The 27,456-nt window shown below is 35.2% G+C and overlaps 1 protein-coding gene across 1 annotated transcript in view; it reads left to right on the top strand.

Moving 5' to 3' along the window:
• LOC145241445 (uncharacterized) overlaps window positions 1-27,456 on the top strand; it is a 571,697-nt gene that overhangs the window by 123,788 nt on the left and 420,453 nt on the right. The window contains exon 3 of the mRNA XM_080104406.1: window positions 13,089-13,261. Within this exon, the coding sequence (XP_079960532.1) occupies window positions 13,089-13,261 (173 nt within the window). The remainder of the gene's footprint in view (window positions 1-13,088; window positions 13,262-27,456) is intronic.

Consider the following 27,456-nt stretch of genomic DNA (forward strand, 5'->3'; position numbering starts at 1 on the left):
AAGTTTGGCAGGGGGGACCATATATTGAAGCTCAGACGAGTACTTGCTATAAAAAAAACGATAAAGTAGAAAGAGACTCGCAACATCTCTTCTGTGGGAATTAGGTTGCAGGGAAAAGAAAGGGCATCCCCTACTAGGCTAGGAAGTTTATTTTGAATTCTGTCGGGGCATGATAAGCAGATATGACAACAATACTCCATCCTTGGATGTACTTGGCTCTTATACAGGGAGAGAATTGCATCAGCAATGAGATATCTACTGGAGCGGTAGAACGATCCCACCATTTTTCTAGCAGCCTTGGTAACGGATTTGATGTATGTGTTCCATCTCAGATCAGGAGTAAAGGTCAGACCTAGAAGCTTGTCAAAACATGGAGCCTCCACAAGACAAAGGTCATTCATTTTGATTGATGTTAGATGGAGATCACAGCGTTGATGATGTTTCTTAGTTTTAGATGCATTAAAATTAACCAGCCACCTCTTTCCTCATTGCACCACGTGATCAAGTTCAGAGGAGAGAGGATCAGAGAATATTTAGTCGTTTACATCCTTTGAAGTGTTGCCATAGATGGTAGTGTCGCTAACATAAATGTCTACGAGTGATTTTAGGATGTGATTTAAGAGATCATTAATGTAGATCAGGAAGAGAATTGAGCCCAGGATAGATCCCTGGGGGACTCCAGTATTAATACTGTGAGCTTTTGATTTCTGCCTGTAAGGAAACGCGTGACTTAACTAACTAGCACGTGTGCATAATTCAATGGGTCAGTCGTGGAACGAAATGAATGAGAAAGAAAGAAACAAAAATGGCTGTCTTATCTCTTTATATGCCTGCCCGAAGAGTGTGTTCTTCAACTACAAGAGCATCAATTAAGGCAGGTATATGCTCGTGTGAAGAGTGTCAGCGAATTGATCTGGCACTGTCCCAATGGCATAAAGGGAATCTTGAGGTGGAGGACAACTGGTATCGAGTAGGAATGGATGTAACGCATTATGAGGGCAAGCATTTTTTGACCTTGACAGATTGTGGCCCAACACGTTTCACGATATGGCGCCTGTTGACATGACAGGATGCATCTAGCATTATACGACAGTTGAGAGTTGTCTTTTTTTAACGTGGTGCCCCACTTGAAATTCTGACTGATAACACCACTACGGTTCGATGTCAAGAATTTCAGAAATTCACGCAGGAATGGGGGATTAGAATGCATTACCAATGTGCATATTTCCCGAAGGCAACGGTATAGCGGAGCGGTGTCACCGCACCATTAAAAGAATTGCGGCCAGGACACAGTGTTCTATTCCAGAAGCTGTGTACTGGTATAATGTGACACCAAAGGACGATGCAACACCAGAAACTGCACCAGCTAATGGGATTTACCACTATGAACAGCGTATAAAAGGAATTGATGTTACACCATCAGTGGTTAACGTTGTCAATACACCATATCAAGTGGGAGACCGTGTTTGGGTAAAACCCCCCAAATGCTGGGTGCACTGTAAAATTTTGCAGAGGAAAAATAGATAAAATCATAAGTCCTCAGACCATGTTGATTGATGGTGTACCACGTCATGTAAAAGATATCCACCCCTGTTATACCTCTTCTGATTCTGAGGACGATGAGGAAGATCACATACAGTTCAGGGATGAACCTGATCCCCTACTCCCCCTTCAGGTGTGCATAGAAACACTACCTACAGAACCAGACGAGGGAATGATGGAACATACTGGTGGCAATAGTGATGAGAACGATGGACACGAGGAAGTAATACCACCAGTTCCTCATCAAAGTACCCAAGAAAGAATAATACTGCCCACCCTCCGTGATTGTGAAACACCGCCTATACTTCGAAGGAATACCCGACAAAGATAGATACTGCCCCCTTGCCCTGATTATGAAACACCGCATATGGAACCACGAGAAGGGATAATTGAACAGATGAACAGACTGGTGGTAATAACGGTGGTAATGAGGAAGATGGCAATGAGGAAGTGCTGCCCCGATTCTCTGAAGAAGTACCCGACAAAGACAACTGCCCCCTGCCCTGTGTGTGATCATGGGATCAGGAGGGAGTGTAGGGAAATGCGTGACTTAACTAACTAGCACGTGTGCATAATTCAACGGGTCAGTCGTGGAACGAAATGAATGAAGAAGAAAGAAACAAAAATGGCTGCCTTATCTCTTTAATATGCCTGCAATGTTACCACCTGATATGCAGATGAGATGCTCCTGGTTGGAGATAAAAGAGGGTTGATTTTTTAGAGGGCATATTAATTTTGAAGTTGGTTTTTCGAAAAAATAAGTGGAATTAGCAGAAGTGCGTTGGGAGTTGAGAGAAAGTGCGTTACGTATACAGAAGTTTGGAAGTTGGAAGTTTGGACAACAGTGTCAAACTTACCCAGGAAATTATTGGTGTGAAGGGCAGAAGAAATAACACTAATGTTATTGAATTATACTGCCCATTAACCACTACTCTTATAAACCTATCAGGGAGAAATGATTTAATAACTGAAAAGGCATTACCAGCTATACCGTAGCTGGAGACTTTGTGGAGTAGACCTTTATTCTATATCCTATCAAAGGCCTTTTATATGTCAAGAGTAATTGTCCTAGAAAGGAAGCCTCCGTCGAGAGATTCGCTAATCCTATAAGTTATAACTGTTAGCACATCTATTGTAGATCTAGCAGAACTGAAACCATATTGTATGTCATTGGAGAGGTTATTTGTGCTAAGGTGGTTGACTATATAACACAGATTCCAGCAACTTACTCATGATGCACAAGAGACTGATTGGTCTGTATTGAGAGGGAGATGACCGATCATATTCATTTTTAATATAGGCATACTGATGAGATTTTCGAGGGTGTTAGGAAACAATTTTCCTTAAGACAATGCTTAAACAACTTCGTAAGTATGAGAGCTAGTTCTGGTTGAAGCTTTTGGGGCACTATAATAGGAATGTTATCAGGGCCAGTTGCTTTACTGGAATCGAGGGTTTGATTAGCTTGGCAACATCAGACACAGAAGAAAATATGGGGGGTTGCCGGGGTAGAATTAGATGCAAAGTTTTTGACAAAGAGTTTGGCTTTGTTCGATGGTTTTTAGCTACTGCCGAGAGATCTTGCTATGTGAAGAAATTGAATTTCTTATATAACAACGTTTATTTAAATTAAAGCATGCTACCTAAATACACACACATACACACATATACACACACAATATATGTGTGTGTATATGTGTTTATGTGTGTGTTAGGGAATAGTATTGATCTTTTCTGTTATGTACACTTTTCAAAGTTTTGTTTAACTTGAATAGAACAAGCAAATAAAGAAAGAGTTAAATACAATAAAAACTAGAAATCTTATAAAGAAACGATTTTTTGGGATGTAATAACACATTATTACGTTATAAGCCAGTTTTTTTTTGTTTTTTTTTGTTGTTGTTGTTTTTGTTGTTGTTGTTTTTTTTAGTTTTTTTTTTAGTTTTTATTTTTCTTTCGTTGGTGAATCTAATCGATACTGAATTGAATTTCATAGCACCCCCCCCCCCCAGAAAAATCTATCATCGAATAAAAAAAAAATGCATACATTTCTTGTCTGATATTTTGTCTGTTTTGACAGGCAGGTGATTTCATACGTTTGACTCGGTTTTTATCAATAACAACGAATAACAAAAATGGTGAATGTTTCAGCGTTCCTAATCGAAATATATCAACTACTTTGCATTATTCGGATTATTCCAACTTCTATTCTTATCTTGGATGTTATTCTCATAATGTTTCAGTCAGTGTAATCTCCGACCTCTTTCAGGTGCATTTCATCGACCTCGGAAATATGAGGGGGAGGGGAACTTTGGAACGGAACACTTATGAAATTGTTGAAAAATATAAAGATTTTTACTTGCAGTTAAATCATTAACCTAATATATATATAAATAAATTGCTAGAAGTCAGTATCAAATGTCTTGAAAATAGAAAGAGTTCTGCTAGCCGTCCGTATCAAATGCCTTGAAAAATATACGTAGTATTTCTATTAAGTCAATATCAAACATCTTGAGAAAAAAAATACATGCTTTTTCTAGCAGTCAGTGACTAATCGATTAAAAATATATATATTTATCTCAGACGAAACTTTTTCCATATTGCTTGCAGCCGATATGAAAAAAGTGTAAAAACGTAAAGTACGTTGCTAGCAGTCGATATAAAATGGCTGAAATATTATAAAGACCTTTGTAAGCAACTGGTATAAAATTACTAGAAAATTTAAACTTTTCATGCAGTAGCTATTAAATGACTGATAGAATATAAATCGGTTTTATTATCTGGAAAAATATACATATGTTCTTTTTCTAGCAGTTTATATAAAACTAGCAAAAGTACCCGTCGTTGACTGGGTTCAAAAACAGCCTACAGAAAATGGACTCTGATTTATGAAAGTATGACAGGTTATGAAAAGGAAGTGTTGTAAATTTGGGTTGAATTTGGGGGTATCAAAACCAAAGCAAAATATGATGAAAGTAAAAATAAAATAGATAAACCCCATAATTTATTATACCATACCTGTTCACACTGAAACACTTATCACAATATTCTGTGGATATATATTAAAAAACCTTGTTAAACTTTGTGACATATTTCCATTCTATGGAGGTCAGGTGCGAACGGACACCCCATAATTTTATTATACCATATTTCTTCAAACAGAAACATAATTATCAAAGTATACTTACACAGATAGATATGAAAAGTCTTTATTAAAGTTTGTGCCTATTTCCATTCTATGGAGGCCAGGCGCCAACGCAGACCCTACAATTTTATTATACCATCCCTATTTAAGTTAAAACAAACTTATCAAAGTATTATTATGTACATCTATATTAAAAACACTTGTAAACGTTTTTTTTTAATTTTTTATTTCCATACTTTTAGGACAAGGCGCGAATGAAGACCCCACAATTTCAATGAACCAATGTTCTGCCAGATCAAACATGCCTATTCTTGTGTCTCGATACATCTTCTATCATTATATGTAATCAGTTTTTTTAAAAAGTCAACCATATAGGAGCCTATTCGTGACCAGACACACACACACACACACACACACACACACACATTCAGCTTTATATTATAGAATAGCAAAAGTACACGTCGTTGACTGGGTCCAAAAACAGCCTACAGAAAATGGACTCTGATTTATGAAAGTATGACAGGTTATGAAAAGGAAGTGTTGTAAATTTGGGTTGAATTTGGGGGTATCAAAACCAAAGCAAAATATGATGAAAGTAAAAATAAAATAGATAAACCCCATAATTTATTATACCACACCTGTTCACACTGAAACACTTATTACAATATTTTGTGGATCTATATAAAAAAAAACCTTGTTAAACTTTGTGACATATTTCCATTCTATGGAGGTCAGGTGCGAACGGACACTCCATAATTTTATTATACCATATTTCTTCAAACTGAAGCATAATTATCAAAGTATACTTACGCAGATAGATATGAAAAGTCTTTATTAAAGTTTGTGCCTATTTCCATTCAATTTTATTATACCATCCCTATTTAAGGTAAAACATACTTATCAAAGTATTCTTATGCACATCTATATCAAGAACACTTTTAAACGTTTTTTTTTAATTGTTAAATTTTTTATTTCCATACTTTGTGGACCAGGCGCGAACGCAGACCCCACAATTTTAATGAACCACCGTTCTGCCAGATTAAACATACCCATTCCTGTGTCCCGATACATCTTCTATCATTATATGTAATCAGTTTTTTAGTCAGCCATATAGGAGCCTATTCGTGACCACACACACACACACACACACACACACACACACATTCAGCTTTATATTATAGATTACTGGTTATATATTTAAAGAAATTGCTTAGAATCGCTTATGAAATGGTTGGAAAAACAATAATTATTTATAACAGTCAGTGCGAAATGGCTGGAAAATATAAAGACTTTTGGGGGTTGTTTTAATATAGACATAGGTTCGAAAAAGTTGTCAAAAAACAAATATATGACAAATAAATGTTATAAAAGGCAAGATAAGTCACTTCTCTACCTATCTGAAAAAAGTTTTAGTGGTTTTACTCACTTTAAAACGCGTAATCGCTTCGAAAATCATACAGTGGTTATCGATATATTTGAAGAAAACAAATAGTGGCAAACCCTTAGTTGAATATGTTAAGTTTGGGAAAATGAATTCAAACTAAAAAATTATACAAAATACTGTTAGAATACATGTCAGCTTATTTCATGTAAACATATTTTGAGTGAGTTTCTAATAGTATTTTGTATAATTTTTTAGTGTGAACTCATTTTCCCAAACTTAACGTATTCAACTAAGGTTCTCGCCGTTTGTCTTTTTCAAATATATCGGAAGACACTGTCTGATATTCGAAGCGATTACATGTTTTAAAGTGTGTAAAAACACTATAAAATTTTTCAGATATGTAGAAAAATAACTTATTTTGCCTTTGATAACACGTATTTGTTATATATTTGTTATTTTTTTTTGTGACAACTTTTTTTAATCTATGTGTATAGTAAAACAACCCCGACTTTTGCAAGTATCCGTTAATATCTAGTATTTTTTACATGCTAGTTCCGATGTGCAATGCAATTTTACATAGCAACTAGCAAGGATATTCAACGTTGCCCGGGACTGAATGATGATCAAGGAATGTTTAACACTCCAATATTTTTATTATCATGGAATCGGTGAAATTACCCATATTTTAATGAAATCGATTGATTGCCTGCTCTAATTAGGGACCCATCGCGATACACCGTCAGGAAGCTTCAATGCCTCCCCACGGTGACTTTGTCCATAATATATTGTAACCTAAATTGCACTGTAGAGAACCCACTGTTGATTCTATAAAAACATTTTCATATAATGGCTTGAATTAAAGTTTAAAATGCAAAAGTCAAGTATCATGATTCAATTGTTCTCTGAATTCATTTCGAACACGCCCTTGTAATATCAAAGAACCTACTGTTGATTTTATACGCTGGGTATTTCTGCTTGTGCGGTGATAATGGCTTGAATGTAAATTTAAAATGCAAAAGTCAAGTATCACGGTTCAATTGTAGTCTAAACAGAAACATTTATTTCGAACGCGCCCCTGTCATGTCAAAGAACCTTCGTTTGATTTTATATGCCGGGCCTTTCTGTTGTGCGGTAATAAAACTTCTCAAAAGCACTTGTGATGTTAGGCTGTATAAGGTGTTAACTTTCGTCAAAATTGCCCATTCTTTCTTTCATTGAATTTTTTTCGATTCTCGATACTTATCGAAAACATTCCGATACAAAACCAAGAACACTGCCAAGACATATAAAGTACATTTGTGAGAAATTCCATAAAAATCGGGTCAGCCTTTTCGGAGTCTATAAGGAACTCTCTCTCTCTCTCTCTCTCTCTCTCTCTCTCTCTCTCTCTCTCTCTCTCACACACACTCACACACACACACACACACGTAAAGTGACTTATATATTAGTAGCAATATAAAAAAAATATGTTCACTATAGTACGCCTTATAATATATAGAGTTATGACAACAGCATATTCTTTTCCTTGTTTTGATTCTCAGGTATATATATCCATTGATATCATATGTTTTTATGTAGACTGGTGTGGTTTTCGGTTGATTAATTGTGTCTAACTGTGTCGGATATATACTCGAGGGTCAAAACAATGAAAAGAATATGCTGTTGTCACAGCGCTAGTAATATATTTGCTTTTTATTTTTCTTTGTATTTTCAACAGAAAATTGAGAGTGGGCGTGCGTGGGATGAAACTAAAACGTTTTTTTTTTTCATTCCTTCTCAAGAAAATAAGAATACATATTTGGTTTTAATTTGAATTAAAACAATTGAAAATAAACTGAATCTACAAAAAAAAAAAATTTTTTAATTGATTTTTACTTTTAACACTTTTTGTGTTATTATAATTTGGGTTGTCGTATGGAACACCTGATACAAATATTTCTGCCATAGTGAATTGATTGGAAACGTATAAATACGTTTGCTAACAGTTGGTATCAAATGGCTGAAATAATATAAATGCTTTGTTAGCAGTTAGTATTAAATGACTGGAAAACATTAAGACGTTTATTAGCAGTTTTTATATAAATCGCTAGCGGGCTTAAAAGACTTTTAACAGTAGCAGGTTAAGAATAATACTAAGTAGACTAGAAACTGCTCAAAGGCTAAGTGTGGTTAAATAATCAAGTGTTAACTATTTTATACAAGGTCAGGTCTGCTTTGTTTAAAATAAACGTGTTCCTTTTTTTCCAATTTAAGAGAACATTGAATAAATCATTGAAATTTTGTGCTGAAAAACATTTTGAATGGAGTGCATCGAAGTGTGAAATTATCTCAGTTTTTCAGTAAGAAACGAAGAAAAATGTCTTGTTTGGAAAAAAAATGGCATCGTCAAACTCTACAAAATTTATATTCTTTACTCACAAAATGGCAGGAAATGCGCCAAAAAAAATGTCCAAGTCATTGGAACTTCTCCAGTTTTGTTTTTTTGCCTTTACGTGACAACTAAATATCTGTTCTGGGCTTTCTTTGGTCCCATCTGTATCAGTGGGATGACTTAAAGAAAAGGGAAATAATCTTTAAAAATCACTTGACGTACCAGGGTTTTACGCCCCCCCCCCAATAAAAAAAAAAAAAGAACGCGCTTCTGGAGGATGCCCGTTTTTTGTATTTTAGCTTTCTGTAGTTTTACTTAATTTGTTTTGCTTTTTTTCTAAAAACATATTGCTATTGTTTTTTCATTCAAATAGAATTTTGAAAGCTGAATTTGATGGTTCAATAATGACCATACGAACTGTTCAGATCTTGCCCAATTAGATATGTGGTTTTAGAAATATATGAGACAAGCAGAGAAATACGCTTAAATATGATATTTTAATTTGTCCAGATTTTGTATATATCATTATGGAGTTGTGATTTCAAAAGTAAAAATAAAAGTTTTTAGGTGCCATCAGCTAGAATCGAAACCAAAACTGTAGCATTCAAAGCCAGTGAGATTACCACTGTACGACACGCAGATTAAAAATTAAAATTAAAACTAAACTAAGATGAATGTACAAAAAATGTTTAACGATTTTTTTTTCAAATTTTGACACATTTTTTACCCCCTTAAAAACAATTTTAACCGGCTAAGGACCCATAACAGAACGGCTCGTAAAAATTCCAATCATTTGAGGCCCTGCGACTTTTAATTTTGGAGGAGATAGAGTTTGAAAATATGGAGACAGACTGACAGACAGACAGACATATAGTCGTTTATATATTTAATTTAAGATTAACGTGACAATAAAAAGAATACCAGCAACTGTGGAAATCGAAGCACTTTTATATAAAACTAACAGGGAGACGCCCGACTTTTCCGGTCATAAAATACACTTAAATATATTCATGCAGATTTCGAATTTGTTATTACAGAGCCAATTCTCCATTGAATTTTTTTTATATATATATATATATATATATATATATATATATATATATATATATATATATATATATATATATATATATATTAGTGTTGGGATGATTAATCAAAATCGGTAATTGGAAAATTCGGAAGATTTGGGTGTATCGGAATAGGAAAAATTGATGCCTACTTTCCGATGCCAAAACGATTCTTTTAATTACCTTTTTTTATTTGATTTTTTTTTTAAGTAAAATCTTACATTGCTGGTAATAATGATAAAATAATAAATATTTATTGATTTTAAATTACCAGTAAAGCTAAAATCGATAGACCATTCTCGACAAGTGTATTTTGACGTTTAGGAAAATATCTACATATTTTACGAAACTCGGGGAAAATAATAATCTTATAGTTAAATAATTACAGATTTATAAAGAATTGGAATCGGAATCGATAATTGTATCAGAATCGGGAATTTAGCATGGAATCGGTAATTGTATCGGAATCGGAAAAAATATTGGAATCGTTCCATCTCTAATATATATATATATATATATATATATATATATATATATATATATATATATATATATATATATATGTGTGTGTGTGTGTGTGTGTGTGTGCGCGTGTGTGTGTGTGTGTGTGTGTGTGTGTGTGTGTGTGTGTGTGTGTGTGTGTGTGTGTGTGTGTGTGTGTGTGTGTGTGTGTGTGTGTGTGTGTGTGTGTGTGTCACAGCCCTGGTAATGATTTCAAAAGTTTAAAAAGAAATGACTTGAGTGCCATCAGCTAGAATCAAAACCAAAACATGTAGCGCTCCAACCACGTTCCCTTATTTAGTGCTTCAGCTGTGTTCCCTATCGTTTGAGATAAATATGACAGTTATACGATTAAACCACTTTTCACAATGATTGGTTTACGCATGCGCAACTAAGAGAAATGTCGGCAAGTTGAAAAGAACATGTTTGCATTTAAACTTGCAGACTTCTGTACGCGTTATGCATCCATCCAAGATATCTGCAGACTTATGTGTGAATCTGAAATTAGTGTCCAAATAACAGTTTTAAAGTTCTTTCATATAATTCTGTGACAATATATGCGTAAGAATAAAATCATTCTAACACACTTAACGTACCATGACTTAATGGAAACTCCCTACAATGGTTCCCGCTTAATGAGAATGCCTGTTTTGTATCTTTACTCTCTGTATTTTTACTTTGATTTTGTTTGGTTCTTGTAGTAACAGTGTTGAAAGGCATAGAGATAAGCGTCCACGGTTCGCATGTGCCTGCTGTAAGGAAGCAGTAATACACGAACCTGAAACACTACAGACACAAGAATAATGCTATTTAGCAAATTTAGGTACTGTTGAGAGTTCAAGTTGCCAGAATAAATGACGGAATTTTTAATCGATAGATGTCTTTATGTTTTTTTTGTTTTGTTTTTTTTGACGCCACCTTGTTCGTCGCGTGTGATTTTGTTGTCGATTAGAAAAAACAAGCAGAAATGAAGGACTGCTACTGCTGCTGCTTATGGAAAAAAGAAGAGAAAACAATATGACACGAATCTGCTTATTCTTTTCCGTTCGAATTAATTTGCGTGACTGAAATAGGAATTAATTGTCTAAGTGTGTCTTTCAATCAAAGAAATTAAAAATAATCTTTCAGTTTTATTTTAAATCTGCTATTTTATTTCTCAATTCCATTTTTTTTCTTTTTGTTTCTAAATATAATTTTGAATGCTAAATTTCAATATTACGCTATACCGTTTGGTTATTAAATTATTAATTGAAAAAACTTTTTAGTTTGTTATAAAACTTTAATTACTTATTGTATGTATGTATGTCTCGCTAAAACTTTCGACATACGCGATCAACACTAACAAAATTCTTATCGTTTGAAAGCTCACTCTCGGCTGACGAATATCCAAAAATTGGCCAAAAATATAAATTTTTTTCACCGTCAACTGGGCCGTTTTTTACAAGGAGGGGTCAATTTTTCGGCAACATTTTTGCAAAGTCATCATATGCGATTGCAATGATTAGTTTTAATTTGAACAGCAGCGAAGTCGTATGTCATGGTGGCTATGGGGGGTAAGCCATTTGCTTTTTTTCACTTTCTTTTCCTCCTTTGCGTTACAGGTTCGAGCCTGCTTGCCTGACTACTTCTTTTTTTTTTTTTTTCTTATTTCGAGGCTTACGTAATGGGATTTTTTTCCTTTTAAAATAAAAACTGAAATATTTTATCGTTTGCTTAAACTTTTTTTTTTCACACCTTTCTCCACCCAGTCAGCGTCTATTTTTTTTTTTTTTCTGGTTGTATTAATACCTTACTACACCACTTCTCCATATCCGGGCAACGCTGGGTATCCCCACTAGTTTTATATAATAGTAAATATTCACATATCTAGTTTAATATGAATAGAGATATAATTTGAAATGATGATGACATTAAATAATTTATGTATTGCAACCAATTATAATGTCATGTTTTTGATGATGATTTTTAGATGAGGATTGATTAGTCATCTTATTTGGATTCTTTGGACTACTGCTTTCATCTGTAGTGTTATGTTCACAAAGTTTCGGTCGATGTAACCTCCGATCTTCTTCACGTTATCTTGTCGAACTTGGGAGTCTTTCTGCCGAACTTGGGAATTTTCCTGTTGAACTCTGGAATCTGCACAGAAATTCAAATGAAACTCTTTATTTAATCCCTGGGGGTAGCATGCTCTTGTTCCATCAGCCCTGGCGAAGCATAAATCCTGTTTGTTGAGATCTCTTAATTCCTTGGTGAACGTAAGGCCACAACAATGCTTCTCCAACGAACCCGGTTTTGGCTGGTCCTCTTCAGTTCGGCCTATGTCAGAGCCTTTCACCTGCTCGCATCATGAACTCTACTAAAGAGAACTCTTCCCGGACCAAGAAGTCCGCAGATGATGTCCTTGCGGTTTCTGTAACTTTCTTTCTTTTACAGAATTGGGTTGTTAGCCCTCTTCTTACTCCCAACCTAGAGGACCAGTGAGTGCTCTTAGTCTGATCTCTACCCTTCAACCTATCTAGTTTGGGTGACCCTACCAGGAGACGAATCTCCCACTAGCATAGCTATCCGGGTTCTAGAGACACGCAAGCCCCCTAACCACACCAAGGTTGCACTCGCTAAGGATGGGGAGTCGAAATTCTAAGTAATTCACAATTAACTGTCGCTCGCAAGGACCTATGGCATAGTGGATAAAGTATTTGGTAAAATTCAGTTGTAAATTACACTCTTCTGGAAGTTGAAGGTTCAATTCTCGGTGCGGGCGACATGTGAATTACTTCCAACTTCTATTCAGTCATGTGTGATGCAATAAAAGCATGCAATCTGCGTGGATCAAATAAATTACATGCAGATATCAGAATTCGTCGGAAAGATTTCCGATTTCGACAAGATATACCCAAAGAAGGTTACATCGGCCAAAACGTTGTGAAAATAACACTGAAAATGTGGAGAGTATTGCGAATAATCCAAATGATACGAACACATTTTTCTATTTTTATGTATTTCATTGCTTTTGTGATTCTGTTTCATGTTCGTGATGGTATAATAAATGTATCATTTTTTTTTTTTTCAATCTAGGCCAATTAGCAGCGGCCAAAATAATGGAAAACATCCACGAAACTGTCGAGGAAATCGAGCAGGAATACCAAATCTTAAAAGCTGTAAGCTGTCACCCAAATTTCCCACAGTTTTATGGACTCTATCTGAAAAAGGATACAAAAATGGATGACCAGCTATGGATTATCATGGAGGTGAGTTGTTTCTTTTCTTCGTTCTTAGAAAAAAAATCTATCTATATATATATATATATATATATATATATATATATATATATATATTAAAAAGTTTGACTCATGTCCAGGTAACCTATATCTAAAATTTCAAGTGTTTAAGCCCAAAATTGGCAGAGAAGTTTGGTAGAGTCTGCAAAACTCAACTCTTTCATCTTTGACATCTTTGGCAGCCAAAATTTAGCTATAGAATAGAAATTGGCTGAAGATTTTCAGTTTTCAGAAAATTATTACCTCCCCCCCCCCTTTGTTACGATTTGAACTCTCCTGCTTATTTTTCTTTAGCAAAACTTAATTTTAGCTAGTTTTCTTCAAAACCTATTTTCATTAATTACAATAGAAAAAATGCAAGCATGAAAAGTAATATGTTAAGTTTTTTAGTCGAGAGTGTGAAAGTTTGGCAAGCGGGGGCCATAGATTGGATTTCAAACCATGAAATTAGTGATAGAGCAGAGACAGGCTGGCAAGTTTCTTCTGTGGAAAAGAGGTTGCAGGGAAGAAAAAGGGCATTGCCTACAAGGTTTCGAACCTGGTTTTTAACTCTATCAAGGCAGGATAGGGGATGCCAAGCAACTCTTGTGCAAATGTGGCAATGGTACTACATTGTAGGGCACACCAGACTTTTATATAGATAGAGGATCGCGTCAGGAGTGAGATACTGGAGTGGTAGAGTGATCCAACCATCTTTCCAGCAATTTTGGCAACCGATTTAATGTACGTGTTCCATTTTAGATCAGGAGTGAATGTCAGCCCCAGAAGCTTGACAAGACATGGAGGTAAGGGATTGCACCAGGAGTAAAGTGCTTTCTGGATCATAGAATGATCCAACCATTTTTGTAGCAACCTTAACAACAGATTCGACATATTTTCCATTTTAGATCTGAAGCAAATGTAAGTTCAAGGAGCTTATCAAAACAATAGTTGTCATAAAAAAGAAAGGGTCACTCATTTTGATTGAGGAAAAACAACAATTCAAGCATTGGTGATAAAAGATGAGAAGCTTGGTTTTAGAGGTGTTAAAAAAAAGCCACTTTTTTCCTCCATTGCACCAGGTGCTCTAGATCAGAAAAGAGAGAATAAGCAAGACCTTGATCGCCAATGCTCTTCAAAGTTTTGCCATAGACAATTTTGTCTTCCGCACTTCTGCATAAATATCAACAAATGATATCAGTGATCACAGAATAGATTCTTACCCACTCTACAGAGAATTTAAAAAACATTGAATCTCAATCATTGGAATCATGGAAATCATTATTTACTGTCGCTACTTTGCAATATCATATATAACCTTTACTCAAAGTATCAAGTCAATTATATGATTAAATTTAAATTTCTATTATCACATTTAATGCCGCCTTTTTTTCTTAACATATGTGAGAATAGTGCAAGCTCATCTCAAATGAAGTTGTATTGGGCATATTTATATTAATAGGATAACAAAGCCTTGCATCACGAGTGGTTTGATCATATATACAATATGCCATGCCTTGCATCAAGTCTATAATGTTTATGGATACCCTTGACACTAGGGACTGAGAAAACTTGGCTCAAGTGTGTAAGAAGTGATATGACTCATGTAAATCCTTTAGATTGGGCCGCACCCCAAGAGCAGGCACGTTCTCCTCTTTTTCATCATATTTAAATAGGGCTATGTACGTTTCTTGTGTGCTTTTATTTTTTTAAATTTCTTCAACGATGTCTAAAACTTCTTGGAAATTTTTTTCGTAGAGTCACAATTAAAACATCTCATAATTTCCTCTTCCTTGCTTATTGGATTTGAACTTATATTAGATTCATAAGTTCAGCTGGGATATTTTTGATCGCTTCAGCAATTTATTCAACTCTTGTTTGAAATGTGTTCTCGTTTTCAGTTTTATTAGGACAGAATAGTAAGTGAAAAGAGGATAAACAATTTCTAAAACAATAGAAATGGATGAAAACTCAGATGTGAAGAAAGTGCAAGGTGAAACGATAAAAGTGTCACCCTAAATAAAACAACACTACAGCCTTATTTTAAAACTTTTATTGAAAAAAATCAATTCAGGGAGCCTGACTATGTAGTAGATCTGGCATTTACTCAATGTAGCCGCCTTCAGCTTCAATCCCCACCTCATTATGTGTCCAAAACTGGGAGCATACCTTTACCACAAGCACCGTCAGCAGGTTGGCGAATACTCGGCAGATGGCGGTGATCAGGCTGAGTTTGACGTTGTGAGAGGTCATGTTGGTGGTGTTTTCAATGTATGATCAAACGAAGTAGTCGCACAGGTTTTGGTCGATGGGGAGGGGGCCAGTAAGAGAAGGGTACAAATGTGTAGCACTCCTTCTTCAAAAGCCTAGGTCTCTTTGAAATTGTGGGCTAGCACCGAGTTCTGCTGCCACACCCAAGGTCTGTCACCTGATTGCACCAGAGGATCAACACACTCTTCAGCACATCCACGGCCACTTCGGTGTTGACTTTCAAGCAGTCTTCGAAGATGTGAGGTGACATGATGCGACCCTCACTTGAAACCACACCAAAGACCATAATCATGGTCGGAAACTTTGCTTTCATTACCCTGGACACGTTCCTGTTATTCGTGGCAATGCAGTGATGCATTTTGAGGGTGCTGGCAATGGTCCTGTTGTCATAACTTAGATCGGTAGAGAGCATGAGTTGTAGAGCAGTGCATCTCCGATCTTGCTCTTTGAACATTGAGTCATTTTCAGACATGACAGAAGGCTCCTATTGCTCTTAGGATTTGTACACAACTGGCCAACAAGTAGATTGTCTGCAACAACAAAAAAAGAAAACCGGTTTTCATCAAACGGAAATGGAATCTTGTCGTCTTTTCTAGGGCAACAATTTTATCGTTCCATCCTGTATATTTGATTAGCAAAGCTATTTAGGTTGTCACAAAGTTTTATTATTGGTGCGCGGAATGAAACATCAGCAAAGATGGAATCAGCAAAATCCTAATTACCAATGGAAAAAACATGAGCAAAATTGGCCCCAAAAAGATACTACCTAAAGCTATCACAGCACTGTAGCAGTTACAGAGAACTATTTTCTCTGGTGAATCAATGCTCCCCTCTGAGTTATTCGGTCACAGGTTGACCTATCAGATAACAGGGCGCATTGATTCATCTGCTCCCTAAAAAGACTTGAGGGAACGTCAGTCAGTCAGGTCCGAACCTTCAGATAAGCAACACCTCTTCTCTCGTCCCCTGTCCACCGGACATCTTGCTCTAGCATCGACGGCCTCCACTGGAGACAACTGCTATTAGCTGGGGACGACATAGTACTGACTGACCGACGACGACGTAAAAAAACAAACTTTCTGTTCCTACTTCCTTTTCTGAAGTCCGACCTGCCAGTTCCTGCTACCAATAAATATCCCAAGTTTTTATTGTTAAAAATAAGTTTGTTGCTCTTTTGTGCTGTGTTCTTTAAATATATTTTATTAGATAGGTAAAACAATTACCTTTCCTAAAGTACAAAGCTCAATTAGTGAGGAGGCTGCTGTGTAATGCAATTCATATACAAAGGAGAGCACTGGTAGTTTAAAGAAAGAAGCTTGGTTTTAGAGGTGTTAAACGTAACACATCACTTTTTTTCTCCATTATACCACGTGCCTTAGATCAGAAGGGAGAGAATAAGCGAGACCTTAATTGCTGATGAACAAACATGAGAAAAGCTGGGTAAAAAAAAGTGTGGTGGCTGCTATACTTTCTACTAGTGTCTCGCATCTTTAAGTTAACTATTTTAGACTGCTTAAATCTATTTCAAAGCTCAACTAGTGTGAATGATAGCGCTGTAATTGTGTAATTCATGCACAAAGGAGAGCGCTCAGGTCCAATGACTATGTTGTGCCAGACTAGTGCAAATAAAACTATATGAGACTGACCTTTAAAACAGGATGCAGACATACAAATCAAAGAGTACACAAGTGGGTACTGAAAGGATTTAAAAGGTCAAGTGATTAAAGACAAGATGTGGAGAGCAAAAATCGAATCAGCCTATCGGCCTTCTTCAGTGCGATACAGATCGCCTTAGTTTGGGCGTAGACGGATGCAAACATACTTAACACCGGAATAAAACGAAATTAAAAAAAAAAAAAAAGTTGTGAATGCATTCAACAATTTTAAGAAACTGATTTCCAAACTAACCTATCTCTGACCGGATCTTCATTTATTCCTCTTTCCCCCATATTCATTTTTATTGCTTTCTTCCATGTTTTCCTTGACCTTCCTCTGTGAACTGAACTTGCTATCTCAACTGTTCTATATCTATTGCCCCAAGAGCTCTCATCCATTCTTTCAACGTGACCATACTAGCAAAGTCTCCTGTGCTGCACACGTCTCCTTATACTGTACAGATTTAATCTTCCTCTGAAGTCACTTGGACTAAGTCTGTCTTTAAGACCCACATTACATATCCATCGTATCATATTATTTCTCTCCATGCTACGCATGTCCTCAACACTTATTGCCCAGGTTTTACTTCCATACATCATGACATTGCGTGCGCATGCCAGATAGATTCTTCTTTTGGACGATAGTGATAACACTGTTGTTGGTTAGTAATGACTGCAGTTCCTCTAACTTAATCCATCCAATTCTGACTTTTTTTTATTTTTTGATTTTTATTAGAATAGTTTTATCATTATCATTATTATCTGAGACAGCAAATAGAAACTTTAAATATATGATCAAAACTAAAGTGAGGATAGCAAAATATTATACAGCAAATCAAGATTATAGATTAAGCTTATAGAAAATAATCTAATAGGGTTAAATCGCTTGAACGAGGTGGTCAGTTGTCAGGTGCATGGCGTGAAATTATTCGTTCATCAAATGTTTCTGGTCACTAAATTGTTTGCCATGTGGTTCTGTCCTGCTGATGCCGCATGGTGAATTGCCAAATCGAGCCGAACTTAAAATAATCGATAGTTGCCAAATCTGCAAATAGGAAATAGAGTTGTCAATTTAAAGTTCGCCGCCTCCTAAAAAACACCCTATTTTTACAAAATAATATTTAAATGTCGGATTGGTACAAATTTTAAAGATGAAAGCCTATATATATGAACAAATGATTAATAAAACATGTTAAAAGGCATCTTCAAAAAGAGTTAAAAACATATTTAATTTTAAAAAAGGAAGCACAAGATAAGTGGATAGTCCTTAATCCGTGGAGTTTCGAAGAAATACTCTCTTCTCATCAGAGGGCAGGAATTAGCAAAATGCAGGATCGGATTTTGCATATAAAAGTATTTAATGAAACTACAAGTAAGTCACAGATCTTACTTGGTTAAAAAAAAGGGTGAGGTAAGGGGAATAGGAGGTAAAAGAAAAATGATAAAAAGATTTCACATGAATGGATAGTCCGGTGAAGGGTAAAAAATCCAAGAATGGTAAAATCCAAAACGGTCGAATTTAAAATTTCCAATCCAATGGGTAAATTCCAAATGGTCCAAAATGATCCAAAAGGCAGAGTTCCTTTGAAAAAATCGCAAATGGAATGAATTCCAAATCATTAAAAGAAAAAGCACTGGAGAGAATATTTAAAACACGTCTGTCAAGGCTGGAGGAATCAAGTAAATTCAAGTATATATATATATATATATATATATATATATATATATATATATATATATATATATATATATATATATATATATATAAGAGCAAATAGTTAATAAAACATGTTAAAAAACACTTTGAAAAAGAGTTAAAAACATATTTAATTTGAAAAGGAAACACTTAGTCCTTAATCCACGGAGTTTCGAAGAAATACTTTCCTTCTCATCAGAGGGTAGGAATTAGCAAAATGCGGGATCGGATTTTGCATGCAAAAGTATTTGATGAAAGAACAAGTAAGTCAAAATCTTACTTGATAACAAAAAGTGAAGCATAGGGAATAGGGTGAAGAAAAAGGTGATTTCACGTGAATGGATATATGTATATGTATATATATTTACACACACACACACACACACACACACACACACATATATATATATATATATATATATATATATATATATATATATATATATATACTAGCTGTACCCTGCCACGCGTTGCTGTGGCTCAAATTGGCGCAATGGAAAAAGTTCCAAAATGAGAAAAAGCATGTTTCTTATAGGTTTAAATTTCCATTTTGCATGGGTACAGTTTTTGTTGTTCCATTTTCTTAGCTGATATAGAGATTTTCCGGTTTGGTGACTCTTGAATATGTAACATAAATTGTCCATGTGAAAAAACAGTCAGTGTGTAACTGTAAGGCCCACAATTGTAAAGATTGTTCCCTGTGCTTTGTTGATGGTTATTGCAAATGACAATAAAATTGGAAAGTGCAATTTGCTAAAGTGTAATGATGTATCCGGTGGAATCATAGGAATGCATGGAATGAAGATATATTCATCTGTGAAAGGTCCTGTTAAGATTGTTGTTTCTATGATATTGTTTGTTAATTTTTTTTTACTGCAAGCTATGTGCCATTGCAAAGCTTGGATTGGTTTATATTTCACAACATGATAATTAGTACACCAAATTTCAGTTGCAATACATGCGGTGGCATCCCTCGCAAATATAACTGTTGGATAATTAACCACTTTATCTGCTTTCACAACAGTGTCGATGGATTTGTATTTGACTACCTCACTTGGAATTTTACATTGAATAATAGCGTTAAGTTCATGGGAATCTTTGTATTGACCTGCAAGAATAGCTCATTCACTCAGTCAAATGGAATTCTTATAATTTGAATATCTGCAAAAACCTTTTAAACTAACTATTCTTTTGATGAAATAAACAGAAATTACAGAAGTTAAAAGTCAAAGAATTTTGCCCTTAACTCTGATCAGCTGGCACTTTTTCGTACCCAATTTCCCACTCTTGATGCAAAAGTTTTTGTGCGGATCGAACAGTCTGCAACTGTACATGCATATTTTGAGTTAAGTTTAATGTCTTCACATGGAACAAAAAAGTAGAGTATTTGAGACAAGCATTTATTTCATCTGCTGGTGTTGATTGAAGAATAACAGGTAACGTCTGAAATCTCCTGCAAGCAATATTACTACATTCCCAAATGGTCTGACATTGCCACGAAAATCTTGCAAGGATCGACCAAGAGCCTGAGGTGATTTTTTGCGTACCATTGTGCATTCATCCTAAACAATAAGTTTGCATTTCTGCAATATTTTTCCCCATATTGGATGTTTTGGAGATGTTGAGCATGAGATTTTTGAAAAATTGAATGTTTTAAAGTAGAATAAATAATTCTTCTACTTGGCAGCAAGGTCGCAGGTATTGCTCATGCAGCAAGGGCTAAGGCTATGTCATTTTGTTACCAAATGGCTGCCAAAATCAATTTAATTAAAAAGGTTTTACCAGTTACTTCTGGAGCTGTTCAAGGTAGCAGTAATTTTCAAATAACTTCTATTCTCACAGTCAGTAAACTAGGTGACTAAAATAGGATTTATGCATGTTTTGACAATGCCTTATTCACTGTAATTAATTTAGGAGACTAAAATAGGATGAGGGATTAGAGATGGACAGATAGAGAGGAAGATATATAGATAGACAAGAGACAGTGAGAGGAAAATAGAGAAAGAGAAGGAGATAGAGAGATAAAGGGATTGATAGATAAACAGAGAGAGGGGGAGAGTTAGAAACAGAGAGGAAAGGAGAGAGATAGAGGAAGTTAGAGAGAGAAAGGGGCTCAAAGAGAGATGGAGAGAGTGATATAGAGAGAAAGATAGCTTGAGAGAGGGAAAGGGAGAGATGAATAAAGAGAGATATTAAGAGAGGAAGAGAGAGGGGGAGAGAAACAGAAGATGAACTACACTTCACCGCTTTTTTCCTCGTTCAGTAGAGAAGAAATCTTTCGAGACTGAGGCAATTTTAATGTTTTGTTATTATCCAGAGTACCTCTTTTTTTTGGGGGGGGGGCTAGATTTTCCTCGCATTAGAAACCGAACGGGTTATCTGTACTTTCACTTAACAAATGAATAAAAGAAAAACATATTGTAAAATTTGAATTTAACATGAAAATACTATTTTAAAAAATAGCACGATAACATAAGTGCATAAGTGCCACTTTAGCGTTGAGTTCCATGGCGACCAGCATAATTATTTAATGGTCGCTCCCCTCCCCCCCAGTCAAGGCTAATGCATGCGCACGTAACATTTTTTTATTTACTGACGTTGGCTTAGTAACTAAACGATTTATTGATAATTTCGTAACCCTTAAACGCATGCCGGAAGATTTAAATTGGTTCATTATTGTTGTAATGAAAAAAAAAAAGTTTCATTCAACATAAAACCAAAAACACATTAATGATAAATGATTTATTATTCTATTCATTGAAATTTACTAATTTTTAAATAAAAAAGTAAAAAAAAAAAGTTAATAAAAAAATAGTTGCTTATGTGCGCATAAAAAACTTGTTTTTTTTTTGTTTTCTTTTCTTTTTTAGATTAGGTCCACCTTATAATCACCCCCCGCCCCCAACTCCTCATCTTAAGAACAGCTTCCGGAATAAACACGACTTTTGGAGGTGGGGGGGGGCTATTTGCCAAATTTAATTGATATTTGTTGTCAGCATACTCACCCGAAAATACTATTAAAAAAAAGGGGGGTTATCCTTTACGGAAATGGTCCCGAAGTCCGCCTCGTTCTGAGTTCGGGGAGAGGCCGTTTGACGTAGGCAGTGTCGAGGCAGAAAATTACCCTAACCCTAAAATATGCGATATGTCACAGACAGATGCTTTTACAAATATTGTGAAACAAATCACAGAATTTTACAGGATTAACTAACCACGTGGAACTATTCTAATCATGTGGGCTGTTTTTTTGTTCTTAAATTCTAATTATTTGAACTGTTTATTTTGTAAAATTCCAATTATTTTAACTGTTGAATTATCAAAAATTTGAACTGTTTATTTTTTTAAATTCTAATTATTTGAACCGTTTAAAATAAAAAAAATAAAAATTCTAATATTAGAACGGATTTTTTTCTCCTTAAGTTAACAACTGGGCACTTTATTGAAGTCGATAAAAGTCGTCATTTAAAAAGAAATTTAAAATTAAATGTTTGTAAAAGTGAGAAATTATTAATAAATGTTTATTACCATTTTTCGGTGCTAATGCAGAGAGTGATCCGCGCTATTTTTTAAATCGTGTTTTTTTTTTTATCATTCAATTGCAAGGTTAAAGTACAGAATAGGTACAAAACACCCTCCCCTCCCCATGTTAAGAATGGCTTTTTAAATAATAACGTTATTATTTCAGCATGGATCACTCTCTGCATGAGTACCCATTTTTCTTTTAATATTCATAAAAAGTAAAACTTTTTTCAAAATAAATAAATAAATGTTTGTAAATGTGACAAATAGTCGTTTAGTTACGGCAACGTCAGTAAATAAAATATGTTACGTGCGGGGTGGAGTGGGAGACTAAGGGAGCGACTATTATTTTTTTCTACTTGTCGCCATGGAACTCAACGCCCAAGAAGTACCAAAATGTATTTTTTTTGCCAAATAAATAAATTTCAAGCAATTTTTGCAATAAATAATAGATAGCAACTTCGTTAATTTTACGACTCGCCCCAGCATATTATAAACACCCTAACTTCCCCATTTTAAACCGGTTTTCGGAATGAACAACCTCCCCATATTAAGAACGGCTTTCGAGGTTTATGGAAGGGCGTTTTTTTTAACATGGGGGGGTAGGGTGTTTTTATACGTTGAGGCATGTCGTAAAAATGAAATAGTTTAGAAAAAGTTAAAACAAACTTTTTTATGTAAACAATGCCGCGAAAAGAAACGAAACAATTAAAATGTAATGTTTCATGAGTGAAAAGCCTTAACATAAATAAAATTAAAAAATTGGTAAGTACATAAATGAATTTAAATTTTTAAAATATGGGATTTTTTTTTGTGTGTGTGTGTGTGTGTGTGTGTGTGTGTGTGTGTGTGTGTGTGTGTGTGTGTGTGTGTGTGTGTGCTAATGCAGAGAGTGATCCGCGCTATTTTTTAAAAATCGTTTTCCACGTTTAATTAAAGTTTATGATATGTTGTTATTCAATTGTAAGGTTAAAGTACAGAATAGGTACAAAACACCCTCCCTTCCCCATGTTAAGAATGGCTTTTTAAATAATAACATTATTTCAGCATGGATCACTCTCTGCATGAGTAAGTTTTTTTTGTTTTTTTTTACTTATCGGGTTAACAGAAAATGAAATCTTTCGTCAATTCGTGGCTGTGAAATGAATCGAACCGGAAGTTCAGTTTTATCAACAGAACAGATTCGCAGTAACGGTTAAAAAAATATATTTATTTTATTTAATATTTTAATTTTAATAATTCGCGAGGTAAATTTATTTTAATAACATAAAAACATAGCTCGACTCTAAAAATGGGTTGTCTGAAAATTTCAAATAAATTGGTAACGTAGAAATATGGTTTTATTCGTTTAGAACGAACCAACATTTACATTTATATATATATATATATATATATATATATATATATATATATGCGCTCGCTCTTTGTTTATAAACAAAGCGGTTAGAGCATTGTGGTGAACGGATGTTTGTTTAAATAGACATTTGGCGAGATTATTTACGGTCCCGCTCCCGTGGGTCGATCGGTAGAACTGCTGACTGTCAACGCGATGGTTCTGGATTCAATCTTTGGCTTGGGAGAGGTGCTAGTCTAACGGCACTGATGAGTTATGATACAATGAAACAGGACTGTATGTCGATGACTACAAATATATACATATATATATATATATAATTGTTTGTTTTTTTTTATTAGCGATTCTGTGGTATTTTTTTTCCGCTTCCTGAGCGCTTTTGAGAGAAGTTACCGGCCCTTTATTTACATTCTAGTCGCGCCCATTTGGGACGTATTATTTGCACGTGCTTCATCCCTTTTCCCAATAATATCACCAATAATCAAACTTTTCGACAACTTAAATAACTTTGTGATCAAGGTATACTTTCTCCACATCTGAGTTTTCATCCATTTCTGTTGTTTTAGAAATTGTTTGTCCTCTTTTCCCTTACTATTCTGTCCTAATAAAACAGAAAACGAGAACACATTTCAAACGAGAGTTGAATAAATTGCTGAAACGATCAAAAAGCAAATATCCAAGTTGAACTTATGAATCTAGTATCGGTTCAAATCGAATAAGCAAGGACGAAAAAAAATTATGAGAACTTTTAATTGTGATTCTAAAAAACAATTTCCAAGAGGCTGTAGACATCGTCGAAGAAAATATTTAAAAAAAAGCACACAAAAAATAAACATAGCCCTACTTAACACTGAACTCCTAGTTTGCGAATTGATTAAAAAGTATTTGTAATGAACATATTAGACAGTGCATGTAACAGCAATACTCTCTCTAGGCGTGTTGAACCGGATACTTCCAAATGAGAAAGTTTCTAGGGAATATCAAATTCACAAATGGTCCACAGTCGCTTGTATATTCTTGTCAGGAAAAATGACGTAGGTGTGGACGTCCTCCTACATACAGTACCTGGTATTTCCAAATACTTCCTCATCTCTTTCTATCCAAGCTCAATGTTGCTGAAGTTTGGTGATCCAATGAGAACTAGTATGCCAACGTGATTAGTGCATGCATGAAAACTGTTATCGGACAAACATGGCTCAACGTTTTTATTGATGCTGAGTCTGATCAAGATAAATACTCTGTTGAATATTTATTTTGCTGACACAAAATTCAAATTTAGATAAAAGGGAGATAATTACATCTAGGAAAATAAAATTTCTAACATTAATTGGTCTTTTCTGTTCAGCCTTTTTCACCCCGAACAAGGTATATTGCCACTTGGACATAAAGGGCTACTATTAAGGATTGTGTCCAACAGGAGATTGTGGGGGGTTGCAAGATGTCTGTTCATATTACATGTAAACTCTTGCAAGTTAGTACAGCCATGGAAGAAGGAAATAGGGAAGGAATCCCTAAGTTTACCAGTCCGAAGGAAGAAATTATTAGAGTAGAAGACTTTCCAGCATCTAGAAACCTCAACAGTGAAGGGGTGTGATTTTGTTGCTTATCAGGTTAGTCGGGAGAATGTACATTAAGGGAAGGCAAGAGGTATGAGTTCATCAGAACACTTTCCATAAAAAAATGTAATTGCGACTGCAGCCGAGATTAAACTCACTACACGAGTTTGTTCGTAGCTAAATACTTGATGCTTCGCTAGGGCTATCACGGATATTTTTTATTGTGACACCATTACTAGATGGGTTGCTTACCACAGCTTAAGAGAGGCTCATCTATCCTCAAGAGAAGGATAGACTGCGTCATTTTCCCAACCTGGTATTTTTACTTTGCGGTACATACAGCGCCTCACCTTCCAAATGGTCACCCATCTGGTACTGGCCAGGCTCAACGTTGCTTAACTTTGGTGATCTAGCGAGAACCGGTGTGTCAACGTGATTGTGCCATACATTCCATTAAAGTACTTGCTAAACAGGTACAGGTTGTTACATTGTGGAAATGGAAGTTTGGAGACTAATGGTAGATATACCAGCCCTGATGTGGCAACAATACTCCATGCATGGGCGAATTGTGGCTTTATAAAGATATAAGATATTCTCCAGTGTGAGTAATTTTCTAGCAGGGTAGATGGAGCTAACTTTTCTTGCAGCAGCCTTGGCAATGTCCTCAATGTATTTGCTCCAATTCATGTTGCCTGTGAATGTTAAGCCAAGGAGTTTGAAGGATTAGTTCTCAGGTAGGTTGTTATTTGTCATGACAAACGGTGGTTGAGAAAGTTTTTTGTAGTTGTTAAAGGAAAGAAGTTCAATCTTAGTAGCAGTCTTGTAAAGTGAACTAAATGAATACTTGTCCCAGGACAGATAAAATAAATTCCCCAACAGAACAGTTTGAGATAAAATGCCTTGTCACCATTCATAGCAAGTAATAAGCATGCAAAAGGGATTTACCTCAAATTTCTGGATGAGTTTGTGTAACGTATAAGATTCAGTTATGGACAAAAAGAAATAAAAGCAAAATGGCAACCGCGTCTGAAAAGTTTTGCAAAGTAACATGAAATCTCATCACTCATTTGCAAATAAAATGTATAGAAACGGTACTAACCCTGTGGGGGTTTAACCAGCTTCCTCCAAAGAAAGAAGTTCCATGGAAGTATGAAATTTACAAGTGGTCCCCAATCGCATGTATATCCCCGTTAGGAGAAATGACGATGTTAGGTTTTTGCAACTCTTGCAAGGAGGTGTTGATGTCTTCCTACATCGACTGGGATTCCCAACATATGTGCATACATGTTTCAGTGGAGTCCCAATTTAGGGGCAGAACTTCATTAGACCAGGAAAGTTGAAAACTGATTCTCTCCTCTGATCTGATGAAGTGTTGTCCCTATTTATAACATTTATGCACATTTGTAACCAATACTGTTTGTATAATAAACAGACTATATATATATATATATATATATATATATATATATATATATATATATATATATATATATATATATATAGTCATCCACATACAGTACTGTTTCGCTGTTTCACAGCTCATCAGTGCGGCTAGACAGGCAACTACCTCAAGCCAGGATTGAAACCCGACCGTTTGTAGAACAAATGATTAATAAAACATGTTAAAAGACATCTTGAAAAAGAGTTAAAAACATATTTAATTTTAAGAAAGGAAGCACAAGATAAGTGGATAGTCCTTAATCCGAGGAGTTTCGAAGAAATACTCTCCTTCTCATCAGAGGGCAGGAATTAGCAAAATGCAGGATCGGATTTTGCATATAAAAGTATTTAATGAAACTACAAGTAAGTCACAGATCTTACTTGGTTAAAAAAGGGTGAAGTAAGGGGAACAGGAGGCAAAATAAAAATAAAAATAAAAAGATTTCACATGAATGGACAGTCCAGTGAAGGTAAAAATCCAAAAATGGTAAAATCCAAAACGGTAGAATTTAAAATTTCAATCCGATAGGTAAATTCCAAATGGTCCAAAATAATCCAAAAGGCAGAGTTCCTTGGAACTTTTTTGATTCATCCAGCCTTGACAGACGTGTTTTTAAATATTCTCTCCAGTACTTTTCTTTTAATGATTTGGAATTCATTCCATTTGCGCTTTTTCCAAGGAACTCTGCCTTTTG

The sequence above is a fragment of the Euprymna scolopes genome, chromosome 20, assembly GCF_053919585.1.
Source record: "Euprymna scolopes isolate OS-2025 chromosome 20, ASM5391958v1, whole genome shotgun sequence".
NCBI lineage: Eukaryota > Metazoa > Mollusca > Cephalopoda > Sepiida > Sepiolidae > Euprymna > Euprymna scolopes.